General features: G+C 33.4%; 1 protein-coding gene across 3 annotated transcripts in view; it reads left to right on the forward strand.

Moving 5' to 3' along the window:
- Positions 1-17,749, forward strand: part of slc41a2b (solute carrier family 41 member 2b) — a 61,941-nt gene that overhangs the window by 19,078 nt on the left and 25,114 nt on the right. For all 3 annotated transcript variants that reach the window (XR_015942251.1, XR_015482575.2, XM_087248001.2), the window contains exons 9-10: positions 6,197-6,328; positions 10,654-10,802. Coding sequence is in view for 1 of the 3 variants with exons in the window: in XM_087248001.2 (XP_087104127.2) it covers positions 6,197-6,328; positions 10,654-10,802 (281 nt within the window). In the remaining 2 variants the exon portion in view is untranslated. The remainder of the gene's footprint in view (positions 1-6,196; positions 6,329-10,653; positions 10,803-17,749) is intronic.

Raw genomic sequence — 17,749 nt, forward strand, 5'->3', positions numbered from 1 at the left:
AAACATCAGTCCCCCATCCAATCCCTACCCCCAAGGAGGAGAATAAGATAAAAAAACACACACACACACACACACACACACACACACACACACACACACACACACACACACACACACACACACACACACACACACACACACACACACACACACACCAATACAAAGATATTGGTAATAATATAATATAAAATAATATATAAAAAATCTGTAAAGCGATGTGTTGTATTCTTGACTAAATGAATTAGGGGAACCTAGTTTTTATAAAATTATTCAGTGGAAGCTGTTAATGTAACTGCATTTTTTCAATATATAGAAAAAAACGTCAAATTTTCCAACCATGAGACAGGGGAGGTGGTTTAGAAGACTTTCAGTGTAATAAAATGCATACTCCTATACAATTTTGGCAGCTATAATTAAATAAGTCAAGAGTTTTCCACTGTTAAATTTAATCTCATTTAATTTTTTCTTGCCTTTTCTTCTTAATTTTAAGTTCTGTTGCACATTTTGTAAGGATTATGTGCTACATCTACAGCAAGGGAAATGAGTATTGAACACATCATGTTTTTTTTTCTTCCTGGGAATAATATTTCTAAAGGAGCTGTTGACTTGTAAAAACCCAAACAATGCCAACATAAAAATAAAACAAAACAAAAAAATCTGAAAAATCAGTGATGTGTAATAACAATAGAATGGCACAAGGAGAAAGTGCTAAACTACTGAAATGTATTTAATACTTTATATAAGAGGCTGTTTTGGTGATGGTGTCTTCTCATACAGAGAATGAAGCCACACGCATTCCATTAGGTGTGAGTTTTTCACAGACTTCATCAGAGTGTAAAATCTTGATGGTTCTGTGGGTCTCGTCTATCAAATCAGACCTTTAATTTGTATTTTTTTATTGGATTCAAATCAGGTGATTGGCTGGGCCATTCTACAGCTTGATTTTCTTTCTTTGAAAGTATTTGAGAGTTTCCTTGGCTGTGTTTTGGATCATTGTCTTGCTGAAATGTTCTCCCTGGATTCATCTTCATCATCCTGCTAATGTAGATGTTGGGCTGAAGCAGCTAATATTCATTTACACTCAGGAAGGGCAGAGGTTTTCTGAAGACCTACTGAGAAATTTCAGCTGTTGTCTGGGCTTTCAGTCCCTTTCTACACCTCCCTTTCTTCATGTGTTCAATACTTTTTCCCTGTGTTATGTCATTTTATAACACCTAACTTCAGTTGTAAACTAATTAGATTTTTTTTTACAAATATGGATTGCTTTGGTTGTTACCAACATCCAGTAAAAATTTCAAGTCAACAGAAACTTTAGAAATATGTTTTCTGAGAAAAATGGTAACCTGTTCAAAACTTATTTTTCCTGTTGTAAACTCTGTTTTTGAACATAAAATTCTGTCTTAAGAAAATCCAATATCCAATCAGGGTCAAATGAACCTGAAGGAGTCTAATAATTGCACTGAATTCCCTTAAAACATATTGAAATTATGTAGTTCTGCACATTCGAGCTCTGCAAAAACCAACTAGACCCATACTCGAACCCTGCTGCACACCCAGCCAAATTCTCATCAGCTCTGTGACCCAGATTAAAGCATTCATATGTGTTAATCCCGGTGCTTGGACAGAAACGAGGTTGCCTATCATCTCCATTTCCTATTGGCAGGGAAAGCTAAACCAGGCATCAGATTACTTGCACTTCTATGCTCCTGGGAAGGTTGAAAAATTCCCATGCACTTTTTGTTTTTTTTCTCATGCCCCTATAGCCCGTATCCAAAATACTGTTGCTTGTTTATGGAAAAAAACAAAGAGATTTTAGACCTGGCCAGCTAATCTAAATTGCAGACGTTTGCCCAGACACTCCTCCATGCAGATGGCATCTCTCCAGCACTGCCACAGGGAAGTGGCACAGCCTGACTTAATGGTAACCTCTGAATTAAACATAAACATGGCCTTATTGGGACTAATTACGCAGAAGCCTGAACTGTGCTAAAAGATAATCGTTCTCCCTCAGGTCTGCTCTTTAACGATGGGAAATATTATTGCTATTGTGGGCATGAATGCCCTTCTGTATATGCGAAGTAGGTTTGCTGTCTTATTACTGTTCAGAGTACTGATTTCCTGATTGGCTGTTGACTGAAGATGTAATATTTTAATAATTTCCACAAGTCTTTACTATTCTCAAAATATCTGAGCCAGAAGAAACATTTCAGCACGTACGTGTGAGTGTGTGTAAACCACTTTCTAAAGCAATTCCCAAATCCCCAACAGTTTATGGTTTTGACAGTGTTTTCTTTCTCTAAAATGTCTCTGTTATCTTTCCCTTCTGTTTTGTGTGTTTCTTCTGTTTCTTTTTTGGTTCTGTTTAATTTGCTTTATCAAATTTAAAGGGATTGTGCACCTAAAATTGAAAGTTTGCTGTTCATTTTCTGATTGACACGCTGTGAAAACTTTGTGGCTGCCCTAAATTAAGTCAAATTAATTTTACTAGTAATTTAAGTTTACATTAATTAAACTGACTAATAATGTGATGTTACAATAACAAAACAAAAAAAAACAAAATGTAAAAAATCTGACTAACTTAGTAAAATAAGTTAAAGTGACATAACATGACATCCGAGACACTGGTTATTTTGTTCTTCAGTTCAACATTAAAGAAGGTTTTTAGCTCAAATAGTAATCCTTCCTTGGTGATTTATAAAGCGTAAGGCAGCACTTACAGAGTCAAAAACCATAAATAAGCAAAACTGAATTAATACATGTCTCATCACAATACATTGAGGTCCATTGTGTTCGCTGAAGCTGTGGATTAAAGAGACAATAATAATAGCATAAATTATACTCAGATTCTTATTATACTTTTTCAAAAGTCTTGTTGTCGATCCCAGTTGTAAGAGCAACAAAATAATAACTTGACTACTAGTTGATCATTTGGGAGAGTGTCAGAAGGTTGATTTTTCTGATGAATCATCTGTTTAACTACATCCCAATCATCACAAATACTGCAGAAGACTACTGGAACTTGCGTAGCCCCAAGATTCTCACAGAAATCAGTCAAGTTTGGTGAGGGGAAAAATCATGGTTTGGGGTTACATTTGGTTTGGGGGTGTGCGAGAGATCTGCAGAGTGGGTGGCAACATTAACAGCCTGAGGTATTAAGACATTTGTGCTGCCCATTACATTACAAACCACAGGAAAGGGCAAATTCCTCAGCAGGATAGCGCTCCTTCTCATACTTCAGCCTCCACATTAAAGTTCCTGAAAGCAAAGAAGGTGCTCCAGGATTGGCCCGCCCGGTCACCAGATATATGAACATTATTAAGCCTGTCTGGGGTAAGATGAAGGAGGCATTGAAGATGAATCCAAAAAAATCTTGATTAACTCTTGGAGTCCTGCAAGAATGCTTTATTTGCCATTCCAGATGACTTCATTAATAAGTTATTTGAGTCATGCAGAGAGGTATGGATGCAGTCCTCCAAGCTCATAGAATCATACACAATATTTATTTTTTTTTCCACTGCACCATGACTTTATATTCTATACTAGACATTATTTCTGTTAAGTGACAAGACTTTTGTCTAAGCAAAGCCAGACCTCCTAATCAAATAGTTACAAATCAAGGCATGATCATATTTCATTTTGTTATGGTGTATATAGACATTGTATATATAGTATATTTCATATTAGCCACTTCTGATACCAAATGATCAACTAGAAGTCAGTTTATTATTTGTTGTTCCCAAAACTTGGATTGGTGACAAGACTTTTGTCAGGTAGTGTATCGTCAAGAGCTATGGGTATACATTTTGTTGTTGTTTGGTTTTTACTCTCAAAGTGCTTGTAGCTGTTGAATTGCATTATATAAATTGTCAAAGATCACAGTTTCAACAAAAATTCTTTGGTATTGTAAATAGAAAATGTTCATTTTATGCTGAACTGCTAAATTTGCCTCTGTTTTATCAAATTTTATCAAGTCAGAATAATATTTTTTGTTTTTCTATTGCATGTCGGGGTCCTTTAATTTCTCCATACTCATTTGACATCGTGTTGTCTATTCTATTCTATTCTATTCTATTCTATTCTATTCTATTCGATTCTATTCTATTCTATTCTATTCTATTCTATTCTATTCTATTCTATTCTATTGTAATCTGTTCTATTCTATTCTGTTTTTTTGTTCTGTTCTATTCTGTTTAATTCCATTGTACTGTATACTGTCATGTCCTGTTTGACTTTATTTTGTTTAGTAAATTTCCTACTCTTTTCAATTCAATTCTGTATGTTAAAGCATATGTTTCATTTCATCCGACTGACAAGCCAGATGTGAAAAGAGGAGAGAACGCGTACGTTGAGTCATTGTCTGTGTTGTCCGTTCTGTTCTGTCCTCTGTCTCTCCTCTTTCTTGTCTCGCTTGTCTTCTTCCAGAACTGCTGGGCGTGACATATCATTACTGCGGCTCTGGACAGCGCTCTGCTTTCCTCTGGAGAGAGAGAGAGGGAGGGAGAGAGGAAGGGCTGTGTGTGTTAGAGTGTGTGTGAGAGAAAGGAAGAAAGAAAGATAAAGAGGCGGGGGACAAAAGCAGAGTTAGTGACTCATGGCTGCCAGTCTGACAGTGAAAAAAAATTAAGTCTGTGTTCGTGGATTAAAAAGCATTTTCTCTGCAGAACTCGCAGGTTTGTAAGCCCTAATGTGTTGAGAACAGACACAATTCTTTTCCCTTTTTGGTTTTGATGCAATTTTACAGTGCCGTGCACCTGTATTGGCACACTCTGAACATTTTAAGACAATTTAAGCCCCACAAATTAGGAAGAGGATATTGGGAAATGCTGAAATCATCTGGAAAATAATTAATTAACAAGCGTTGTGAAGCATTGTGGAATAGGACATCTGTCTATTTTTAAATGATTTAATATTTTTCCCTAACATGTAAATTTGGTTGTACTAATGTTGGTCCATTATCATAAGTTATTTTGTTAGATTAGCTCCAGATTTGGCTTCAGTACTGACTAATCTAATGTTTATGCCCAAATATAGTTTTGAAAAGCATCCTATTGAAATTATTAATCTAAATCAGGTTTTTTAGCTTAAATAAAATAGCAATAATTTCAAAAAATCTTTTTTTTCACATCGTCATTATGGGGTATTGTGTGTTGAATGTTGAGAAAAAAAATGAATTTAATCCATTTAGAAATAAGGCTTTAACATTAAAAAAAGTAGAAAAGTAAAGTGTGAATACTTTCCAGACGAGCTGTATATATAGTAAGTTTTGTACAGAGTTTAAGTTATTTAACTTTCCTTCAATTACTATGTGTCAACAAGTATTGACAGTGAATATCAATCAGGGATAGAATAGCTGTAAGTGTAACCTTTCATTAGAGCTCAACAATATGACTGTACAATAAAGCATTTAAAAATTACAGCCTTTTATGTGTCAATGGTCAAAAGGGATTATTTGGAGTCTCCAAGTGTCCTTTTTTTGGGGAGCACCTAGACATTCACTTGGATAAACATGTATAAAACACAAATTGTCTAAAGGACTGTTGTCAAAATAGAAAATTTGGCTCGGTAAGGTTTCAAGCTTTGATCCAATTGTCTTTTCAAACTAATACCTCTTAATAATGCAGGCATTAGTTAAGATACAAATTTTAAGTTACATTTTAAGATACTAATAAGTTTAATTAATCAATGCTAATAACATTTACAGTGATTCTGACCTCAGGGTAAACCTCAGTATAAACCTCAAGGGTAAATAAACCTCAGGGTGTCACCTTTCAAAAGAGACCAAAACCATGCATATACTAAAAATGGTTCAGAAATAGCACGCAATTCGCTTTGGGTATGCATTTTTTAGGCATTTAAGCTAATTTTACAGGAATGCTAAAAGGTTAAAAGCAAAATCTCCATGAATCACAACTGGAGAATTGCAGACGTTCTTAGGCTCAGAAAGTCTCCAAATCTAAAACTCATCACCAGAAATTGTTTGAAAATGGGTTTTGAGTTAAAAGCCTCTATTGTCATCTAGAAATAAACTCAAATGTCTTCAGGTTTATGTTCATATTTTGAGCCAAAGATTGAAAGGTAAATGACAAAGATTTTATTTACTGCCTTGTTTCACTGCCAATAATGGTGGAGAACATTGTATATTATTATGCTTCTATTCTCAGTGTGTATTTTTCTAATGGGTAATGTTGTTTTGTAGGTATTGGAGGAAATCTGGTGGCCATCCAGTCCAGCAGGATATCCACCTACCTGCACTTTCACAGCACCCCCGGCGAGGTTCCAGATGAGGCCAAGGGTTGCTACTATCCCTGCCGCACCTTCTGTGGCTCAGGTAACCTTCAGCACTGCTCCATACATGTGGTGAATATAGCCACGTTTGAACTTTCAGAACCATAGACCTTTAGAAATTAAACTCTTGCTTGAAAATACACACATCACACGATTGATTTTCCCACTACATAGTGATTCAACTTTCCGTCTATAGTGGAAATGATATCAAAAAAATGATTGAAACAGGGATTTGTTTGGAAAGGGTGCACGATTGAAGTTGTAAGTTCAGGTGACATTTACGTTTGAGGCTATTTATCAGTTTGTGTTCATAAGGAGTCATTTAATTTTACACATGCACATCCTTTATTGATTTTGACATAGGTAATCAAGCTTTACTTGTTTTATTACAGGAAAAAAGTGTTGTCTGTGGTGGAAATTATTCCAAAATATTCTGAATAATTTGATAGCGTTTTGACTTGTTTGGACAAGGCACACAATTAATCCATCACATACATCCAGCCATCTATATGTCTATCCATCCAGCCATCCATTTGTGTATCTGTTAATCCATCCGTCCATTTGTCTTTGTCTATCCATCTAGCCACCCATCTGTCTATCTATATGTCTATCTATCCAGCCATCTATCTGTCCATTTATGTCTATCAATCCTTACATTCATCCATCTAGCATTCATCTGTCTCTATATAAGTTTAAACATCCATCTATCCATCCATCTATCCAGCCATCTATGACTAAACATCCAGCCATACATCTGTACGTCTCTGTTAATCCATCTAGCCATTCATCTGTCCATCTATCTGTCTATCTTTGTCTATCCATCCATCCACCCAGCCAGCCAGCCATCTAAACATCTATCATTCCATCCATCCAGCCTTCAGTCCTTCAATCTATACGTCTATCCATCCATCCAGCCATCGATTCTTCAATCCATACATCTATCCATCCAGCCATCGGTCCTTCCATCTATACATCTGTCCATCCAGCCATCCATCCTTTCATCTATACGTCTATTTATTCAGCCATCCACCTATTCATACATAGGTTTATCCATCCAGCCATCCATCCTTCCATCTATGTCTATCCATCCAGCCATCCATCTTTCCATCTATACGTCTATTCACCCTGCCACCGATCTTTCCTTCTATACATCTATCCATCCAGCCATTGATCCTTCCATCTGTAGATCTATTCATCCAGATCCATCCTTCCATCTATATATCTGTCCATCCATCCATTAATCTTTCCATCTATAAGTCTATTCACCCTGCCACCGATCCTTCCATCTATACGTTTATCCATCCAGCTATCAATCCTTTTATCTATACCTCTATCCATCCAGCTATCGATCTTTCCATTTATATGTCAATCCAGCCATCCATCTGTCCATCTATGTCCATCCATCTGTCCATCTCTCCATCTATTCGTCTAATTATCCAACCATCCAGCCATCCATCTTTCCATCCATACGTCCATGCATCCATCCATCCAGCCATCTGTCTGTCCATTCGTCCGTCTATACGTCCATCCAGCCATTAGTCGATCCATCCATCTATCAATTCATCCATCCAGTCATCTATGTCTATACATCCATCTATTCATCTGTCTATCCATCTAGCCATCCATCTGTTCATCTTTGTTTGTCCAGCCATTTATATGTCTATACATCCATCTATCAATCCAGCCGTCCATCCATCCATCTATTGGTCTATCAATCCAGCCATCCATCTGTCCATATATCTATCTATTTTCTTGGCACATCATAAATTTTATACTTTGATTGACTTCAAATTTTATTGACTTCAGTCACATGGAAGGCATATCTTAATATGCGTGTTTAAGGCCAAACCTCTGAAGCGTTTGTGTAATTTCAAAGCCTCAAAACCTCTTTCAAGGTTTATAGATTTAAAGAAAGGGACTTCAAAACACACTCTAAGGCAGTTTTTTATTCTCATAGCTTGGATTAAAGAGAGCGAGAACAAGTAACCAGTGTTTAGAGCAACATCGCTTACAAGTTTTTGCGAGTGTGTATACATTACTTTTAATGGAGTGTGTGTAACGGTGGTTTGTGTATAACAATCCATCTCGAAGAAAAGCAGCAGACACTTACTATAAATAACAGAGACAGCGGTCGGTGTGTTGATGCACAGAGAAGCAAGAGGACTCAGGGGACACAGTCCAGATGCCTGGGCACATGAGGGGCACAGTGCCCAATGCAAGCTTACAGGGCCATCTGGAGCGATGGCCATAAATCCTGCTGCTTCAAGGGCTCTGAGTGCACAGGAATGCTGTACTGCAGGGATTGAGCAGGATGCTAAGGGAGAGAGAAGACACATAGTGTTGATGAATGAATTCTAAAATCACAAATTAGAGTATTTTTATATAGTTTTCAGAATATTTTGATTTGTTTGGGAAAAGCACACAATTAATCCATCTATCTGTCTATATATCTATATCTCTATCCGTCTGTCTGTATCCAAGCATCCGTCTATCCATCTATATGTCTATGCTACCATCCATTCTTTCCGTTCATCCATAAGTTCATCCATTTCAATCCAGCCATCCATCTATATGTCTGTCCTGTCATCTATGTCATATATCAATCTATCCAGCGAGCCATCTATATGTTTAGTCATTTGTCCATCCATCTTACCGTCCATCTCTCTTAATGTATTCTCTGTCTCTTTATCTGTCTCTTTATTTGTTCTGTCTATATATCTATTGTCTGTCTATGTCTGTCTCTCTATATATCTATTGTCTATATATCTATATGTCTGTATATATATCTATTTGTCTATCTATATATCTAAATCTCTGTAATATATCCATGTCTGTCTATATACTATATGCCTGTCTGTCTATACAGTATATCAATTGTCTGTCTATATATCTATATGTCTATTGTCTGTCTATATATATATATATATATATATATATATATATATATATATATATATATATATATATATATATATATATATATATATATATATATGTCTGTCTAAATATTTATGTCTGTCTTGTGTGTGTCTATATACCTTTATACCTGTCTATATATCTATATGTCATTCTATTTTAGCTCTATATATCTATATGTCTGTCTATATACCTATATGTCTGTCTATTTTAGGTCTAAATATCTCTATGTCTGTCTATATATCTACATGTCTGTCTATATATCTATATTTTTGTCTATTTTATCTTCATATATCTATATGTCTGTCTATATGTCAGTCTATTTTAGCTCTATATATCTATATGTCTATCTATATACCTATATGTCTGTCTATTTTAGGTCTATATATCTATATGTCTGTCTATTGTATGTCTATATGTCTGTGTGGCTGTCTATATATCTAAATGTCTGTCTATATATCTGTCTGTCTATTGTCTGTCTATATTTCTTTGTGGCTGTCTGTATATCTGAATGTCTGTCTATATATCTGTCTGTTGCCTATGTACTATATGCCTGTCTATTGTCTGTCTATATTTTCTGTCTATATATCTATATGTCTGTCTATATATCTATATTTTTGTCTATTTTATCTCCATATATCTATATGTCTGTCTATATGTCTACATGTCAGTCTATTTTAGCTCTATATATCTATATGTCTATCTATATACCCATATGTCTGTCTATTTTAGGTTTATATATCTATATGTCTGTCTATTGTATGTCTATATGTCTGTGTGGCTGTCTATATATCTAAATGTCTGTCTATATATATTTGTCTGTCTATTGTCTGTCTATATTTCTTTGTGGCTGTCTATATATCTGAATGTCTGTCTATATATCTGTCTGTTGCCTATGTACTATATGCCTGTCTATTGTCTGTCTATATTTTCTGTCTATATATCTATATGTCTGTCTAGTGTCTGTCCATAAATCTATAAGTCTGTCTAGTGTATGTCAATATATCTAAATGTCTTTAACTTAAGCAAAAACTGAAATTACGCTAAATAATGGTAAACAAAAACATACAAGCACACACAAGCTGTGAAAATAAAAGCGATTTAAACATTATTTAATGCTATGATTTCATACAAATACTAATCAAAATACTTAATACATATTTTTCACTAGTAGGCATGTTTGAGGGTCGCAAGATAATTGACAGTAGATTTATTTACAACATTTGAGGGTTAGGATTGATTATACTATAGCATTTTTATTATATAATATACACATTTCTTTTGTTAAGATTCACATTTATAATAATAATATTGTTATGTCATCCTCATAATCATCTTCATGTATGTTTGTATTATTATATTTCTCATAATAAAGCACTTTTTATTTACGTTTTAAAACTTAGTTATATGTGTATTTATTATTCTTTATTTTTATTATTCTCTTTTTATCAGGGGCCAATCACAGGTCAGCACAGGTCCTGCTGTTACTGGTCATCCCAGGTCAACTGATCTTCCTGTACACCATTGATCTGATGGAGAGGGGTCACACCTCGCTGACCGTCGTCTTCATACTGGTGTATCTGGCTGCAGCTCTTTTTCAGGTGAGTCTCACAAAAAAAAAAAAATACCCACTGATACCTGTCAAATATATTTCCTCACTGTTTACAGAAACTGTCATCGCTACATCTCCGTATTAAATCTGACACCTATTCGGGGTTCAGATGTAAACACTATTTCCTGTAGCAGACGAAAATGTCAGCCTATAATCATAAAACCAGACACCCATTTTACAGGGGAATCTATTTCATCTCCAGCTTAATCGCAACAGAGCGGCCCACATGTAACAATATTACAACATGCCGTTTTTATTTCTCCCCATCATAAACCTACAAAGCTTTTAAGAAAATCCCCAGAGCTTTTAGCAAGCCATTTCCCCTGTGAATGAAACGCGGCTGACATTAGCAGCGATAGTGAGCAGGTGTTGTTTGTGTGTATCTGTGAGTGTTTGCTTTAGTCCAAAAGGGTGTTTTCATAAATTGTTTGGATCGCAATTAAGATGAATTGGCTGCGGAGAAGCTCAGTAAGTGCATTGAGCATGTGGAATGCGTGGTATTTTTAGGAAGTTTGTGTGTATGTGCATGTTCATGTGAAACGCCCTGGCTAACCTCAACACACAGGTCTTTGAGATCCGCAGCCGTACAGAGCAGCTTTAGATGCGTTTGAAGGAGGGAAAGAGAGAGGCGGGCATTTAGAGACATGGGAAATAAATGAGTGGGCTGTTTATTCTATTATCCGGTGCCTCAGTCAGTCATTTTTGGGGATTATTTCTGTACGCAAGTCAAATACTTAAAAAAAAAAGTCTTTAAATTGATTTAAAAGACGCTCATTGAAATGCTCATCGGAAAAATGCTGGGTTATTACGAGGTATTTAAACTTTTATGACATAAAATATAAAATAAACAATTATAATAAATAAATAATATTGTAGTCAATGTAAATGAGATTACCAAATATGGTCATTTTCTATTTAATTAAATCATGGCAATTTTTGTTATTTATCTTAAATGTTTAAATATTTTGTTAAAGTGATAAGAAAGCTTTTGAACTTTTATGACCTAAAACTATAATAAATAAAACTAAAAGAAATAAACTATCTCATAATCAATGTAAATAAGGTTACCATATATGGGAGGCTAAATATCATTTTTTTCACATAAATGAGGGCTATTTGTATTATTTATCTTAAACATTTGATTATTTCCTTAACTTGAAAAAAGATAACAAGGCTTTTAAACTTTTATGACATAAAATATATAATAAATATATTTATTAAAATAAATAAATTATATTGTAATTAATGTAAATACGGTTACCATATATGGTAGTGTAAATAACATTAATTTATTTAAATAAGTACCATTTTTATTATTTCTCTTAGACATTTCATTATTTTGCTACCTTATAGAATAATAAAAAGACTTTTTAAATTTCAATGACCTAAAATATATAACAAATTCAATACATAAAATAATAAATATATTATATTGTAATCAATGTAAATGAAATTACCATATATGGTAGTGTAAATACAATTAATCTATTTAAATAAGTGCCATTTTAATTATTTATTTTAAACATTTGATTATTTTGCTTTTAAAATCATTAAAAGATTTGTGAACATTCATGATCTAAATTTATATAATTAAAAACTAAGCTAAAATAAATATATACATTATAGTGTCATTAATGTAAATGTGAACTATCACTTTAAAGTGATAGTTCACCCGAAAAAGAAAATTATGTCATAATTTACTCACTATTACTCCACTATTTTCAATCCAGTTTGAGTTTTTGAATTTCTCATGAAGGTTTGGAATCATGTGAGATTGCATCTTCATTTTTGGGTGAACTATCCCAAATATAACTTACTTTTTTTAGTCATTCCATTTCAATATCATACCCATTTTTGGGGGGTGACAATTTGATCGTTTCTAATTGTTGAGGGGTTAACTATAGCTTTCCTTTTCCGTGTGTCTGGTGCCCTGAAAGTGGCCCCGTGATCTTTGACCTTTATGGGTCTGCAAATACAAGGCATGCATTGAATTCCAGCAGAAGCAGAGTTTGCTTCAGAGGAAGAGATTCCAGGGTTAAATGAGTTTACCAGTACAGAGCTGTTAACTATTTTTGGTGACGCTGTGCAGAGGGTCTAAACTGGATTTTCACATGCCTCTCAAGGGACATTTTTTTATTTTTCCGATGAGGGAGTAAAGAGTGCCTGTTTAAAAATTCAGATGAGAAAATAATCCACAGTATATACAAATATTTAAGTAATTTAATAATCACTTAAAAGTAATCTATTTCTCTGTATTTACTGGATTTTCTAGGTATGGGCTTGAGCGTAATATTTGTTTATTTCTATAAAAAAAATTATTATAAATGTGATGTTATTTAGAGCATTTATTTGTTTATTTATTCAGAAAATGTCAGTTAATAATGTTTTATTAATTGCAATAAATTACATGAAACATAAATAATGAAAATAAAATAAAAACATTGAAATAAAAAAGCTTAAATAAACTCACAAATTTACCAAACACTATTAAATATGGCAAAAAAAGTATTTGTGCATTGACAGTAAATAAATAATACTAAAATTAATTATATTAATGAATTAACTTTATAATTATGCATTTTATTATACATAGGTAGTCAAAAATAATTCACAGTCGAAACCTATTTACAGTCAAGTTTTTTTTTATTTTCTTTTAATAATAATAATAATAGTAATAATAGTGATGCATGCATGTTATTTTATACCTGTATTTCATTTTATACATCTATTATTTTCCTCTAATATTTTTAAATACTAATTCATATTTCATTCAAATTTTTATAATAAATGTGATGTTATTTAGAGCATTTATTTGTTTATTTATTCAGAAAATGTCAGTTTGTCAGAATAACAAATTTTATTAATTGTAATAAATAAAATAAAATATAAAAAATGAAAACAAAATAAAAACTTTGAAATAATAAAGCTTAAATAAACTCATAAATTTACTGAACACTATTAATTATGACTAAAATAGCTTTGTGTTTTTTATATGTGCATTAACAGTAATTGAATAATAATTAATTAATTATATTAATGAATTAACTTTATAATTATGCATCTTATTATGCATAGGTAGTCAAAAATAATTCACAGCCGCGACCTATTTACAGTCTATTTTTTGCCTTTTATTTTTACAATAATAATAATAATAATAATAATAATAATAATAATAATAGTGATGCATGCATGTTATTTTATACCTGTATTTCAGTTTTAACATATATATTTTTCTCTAATATTTTAAATACTAATTTTTATTTTATTACAGTTTTATAATAAATGTGATGTTATTTAGAGCATTTATTGTTTTGTTTATTCAGAAAATGGCAGTTTGTCAGAACAACATAGTTTTTTAATTGTTTGATTTTTAACAACAAATAACTTGAAATATAAATAATGAAAATAGAAATAAAAACTTTCAAATAAAAAAGCTTAAATACACTCACAAATCTACAAAACATTATTAAATAGGACTCAAATATTTTGGTGTGTTTTATATATGCACATATAATAAATACTAAAAATAATTATATTAATGAATTAACTTTATAATTATGCCTTTTATTATGCATAGTAGTCTAAATTAATTAACTGTAGGCCTATTTACAGTTTGTTTTGCCTTGAATTTTAATAGTAATAATAATGATGTGTGCATGTTGTTTTATACCTGTATTTCAGATTATACATATATTATTTTCCTCTTATGTTTTTAAAGTTATTGTTTTTTTTTATTTAATTATTATTATTGTAACGCACTTGGGGTCAGTTATGATGGTGTAGAATTGTTCTCTATAAACAAAGCTTGCGTTATGCCTCGTCTTGCCAGTAATAGAATATTAGTATAAATGTGTGGGACTTGATTTCAACACAAGCTCTACTATATCATGTAATAAACAAAGAATTATTAGTTCATATCCATTTACCTTGAACTTTTTTGTACTACCACTGAAAAAAATAAATAGGACAGTGTGCGAAATATGCAGAGTTTGCTGAATGGCCTTTAGGAAAAATTTGGGGAGTCCTGTGTCGGGTTTGTTTTTGTTTGTAGTCGTTATAATTAGCTTAATGTTAAACAACAGAAGTGTTTGGAACATCCCCATTTAGATAGCTAAGTAAATGTGTGTGTAAGTGTGTTAGAGAGAGAGAGAGAGAGATTGGACACGTGTGAATGCCATGCAGCATCTCTGACTGCTTTCTCTGTGTTTGTGAGTGATGGAAAAGTGTGTCAGTGTGTTTGCACAGGGTGGAACTACACGTCTAATCCTGTCGGCCATCAACAGCTTGTGTACATTTGCAAACCATCGCGCTCCTCGGCCCACTGCGATGGCCTGCGGTGTCCCCTTCCCAACACCTTCATCGTTAATTAATAAAATCCTAACAAAGCAAGCCCAAGTCTCATGGAAAGGTCACGTTCGGATATTCGTGCACGAGGAAACAAGCAAGGTTAATTATCGAAATAATGTCACAGAGCTCATCTTGCTTGGCAGGCACAATTAATAGCTTTTAAAGCGGCCATTTGTTTCCTGCTAGCTAAATTGAAGTTTGAAATCTGCAGCGGAGGGCGAATTGCTTCTTAACCATCTCGCACTGACCTTAATATAACGGATATAAATGAACGGCACCCGCCCGGTTAACCAGAGCGTCAGACCTCCAAATAGAGTTTCACAGCGACCCGTCAGGCTGATTAATGGGCAGGCCTCGTTTTTATTTCGCTTAAATGAAAGTCTTGCATGGGGGACGCTGGGCGAACTAGCGAGAAGCCTTGAGGGATTTGCTGCAGTCCATGTTTTTAACTTCCAATCCGATGTAAGATTAAGATTTCAGATGTTACAACTAGTGAGACACGGCAGACTAGAAACAATGTTTTTTCATACACTTGGCCTTTTTGGGGGGGCTTTTTGTAGAGTTTTTTTTTTTTAGTCTAATGTAAAGAAAATATTGTTTTTTGTTTCTTTTCAGACATAAGTTTGTGTCAGTACACTGTAAAACATGCTTTTCAGTGCACCAACAAAACAGTTACTTTAAGTTGTCCCAATACAAATTAAGTTTGCTTTATTGTTTTTAGAAATTTAAGTGGCTTTATTATAAAACAATTAAGTTGTCCCCAAAACAACTCAAGAATTGTGTTGATTCAGCTCTTTTTTTCATAAATCAAGTTTTTTTTATTGTTTTTCTTTCGATACGTGACGGTATATAACAAAAGCATACCACAGGTATAGTGTGGGCCTATTACACATCAAACCAAAATATAAGGAAAAAATAAAAACTGATACATTCTGGTGATATATTGCATGCAATCAGAAATTTTCCCATGCCAGGATTTGTCTAGAAATCCCTGCTTTGTTCATGATGTGCAGTTTGTAAAGCAAACGCTCATACAAGGATGTCCTGATCATTATGTTTACCCACTCCTTTAACTCAGGAGTGTTAGGATTTTTCCAATGCTTTCTAATTACTCTGGCTGTTACAGAAATTCCCACCATGATCACCGTACATTCTCCCCTAGTGGTGTTTGGCATTTGTTGCCTGTGCCCCAACAGACATAATCTTGATGAGAATGGTATTGTTGTTCCAAGCCAATCGCTAAAATATTCAAAGTTTGATACCACAGAGGTTGAACAAATAAACATTCCCAAATACAATAAATAATGGTCTGCTCATTTTAAGTATATTAGTTTGAACAAAAATGACTGTTTGAGTGTAGATTTAGGTAGATAAACACCAGAGTTTTCTGTTTGATTAATATCTAAGTTTTGAGGGTTTGTATTGAAGGATATGTTAATGCATAATTTGACTCGTATGCGCAACCCAAGCTCATTCTGAAAATGTAGTCCTGCGGACGTTTCACTGAAATGAAACAAAATCATTTGTTACAATGTACCTGTTGTGTAAATGCATGTTTTTACATTTTACTTAGAATTGATTCAATATCTGTATGTAATTACATCTGTTAATTACATTTGTAATTACACTATTGACCATCCTATTGCACCTCAAACCTACCCATACCTCCAAACCTGTCCCAAACCTTAGCCAAATACGCCCTCAAGAGCACCAGAATTGTTCTGCAATACATTATAAACACTGTAAGTGCAACTTTTTCTGGATGAAAGTACATTACAGTTAAAGTCATCTAATATGAAGTAGGACCCAACACAGCTTACAAATAGTCATAGTCAAATAGTATAGTTTTTTGACTAAAGTCAAATAGTCAAAAAAATGCAGAGAATTCATTATAATAGTCATGTTATTTCTCAATTAAACAGATCACAGTGAAACATTCAGTGCATCAAATGATGTATTTAGATCCAGCAGACAATAGGAAAACGTTTTATTTTCCCCCGCTCACTTTTTGTTGAATGACATACCTGAAGACCCTTTTTGACTCAGACATCAAACCTCTGTTTACAACTCTTACATTTCTGCCTAAGAAATGTATATTACTTAAATGGTCTACTACTAAAATTCCAACTGTGGATTACTCAGCTGTCAGTCTTTCTTCCTTTAAAAAAATTACCTTCTGACCTCAAATACAAACAGGACAAATCTGTGAGTCTTTGGAAACCTCTCTAATCCTTCCTAAACAAACTCTGATTTTTATTTTTTTATTTTAAAAGAGTTCTGTCTTTTTTTTTTATTTATTTATTTTTTTTTATGTTGTTAAACATTTGTAAATTATATTTAATTGGCAGTGCTTGGGGTTTGTTTGTTTGTCTTTGTACTATTTTAAAATCCTTAGTAATAAAAAATAATACTAAAATGACATATTTAGAAATGAAACACATTTAGTATTCATAATAAACCACGTTGTGTTCCTAGGCATTATTATAAACAATTGGTAAAGCAGAAGACCTTGGTACTTTCCGCTGTACCTTTCGATGAACTTTCCCACACACAACAGGAAGCCCTAAAGCAGACAGAAATGCAGAGAAG

The sequence above is a fragment of the Danio rerio genome, chromosome 4, assembly GCF_052040795.2.
Source record: "Danio rerio strain M-AB ecotype USA chromosome 4, GRCz13ab, whole genome shotgun sequence".
Classification (NCBI taxonomy): domain Eukaryota; kingdom Metazoa; phylum Chordata; class Actinopteri; order Cypriniformes; family Danionidae; genus Danio; species Danio rerio.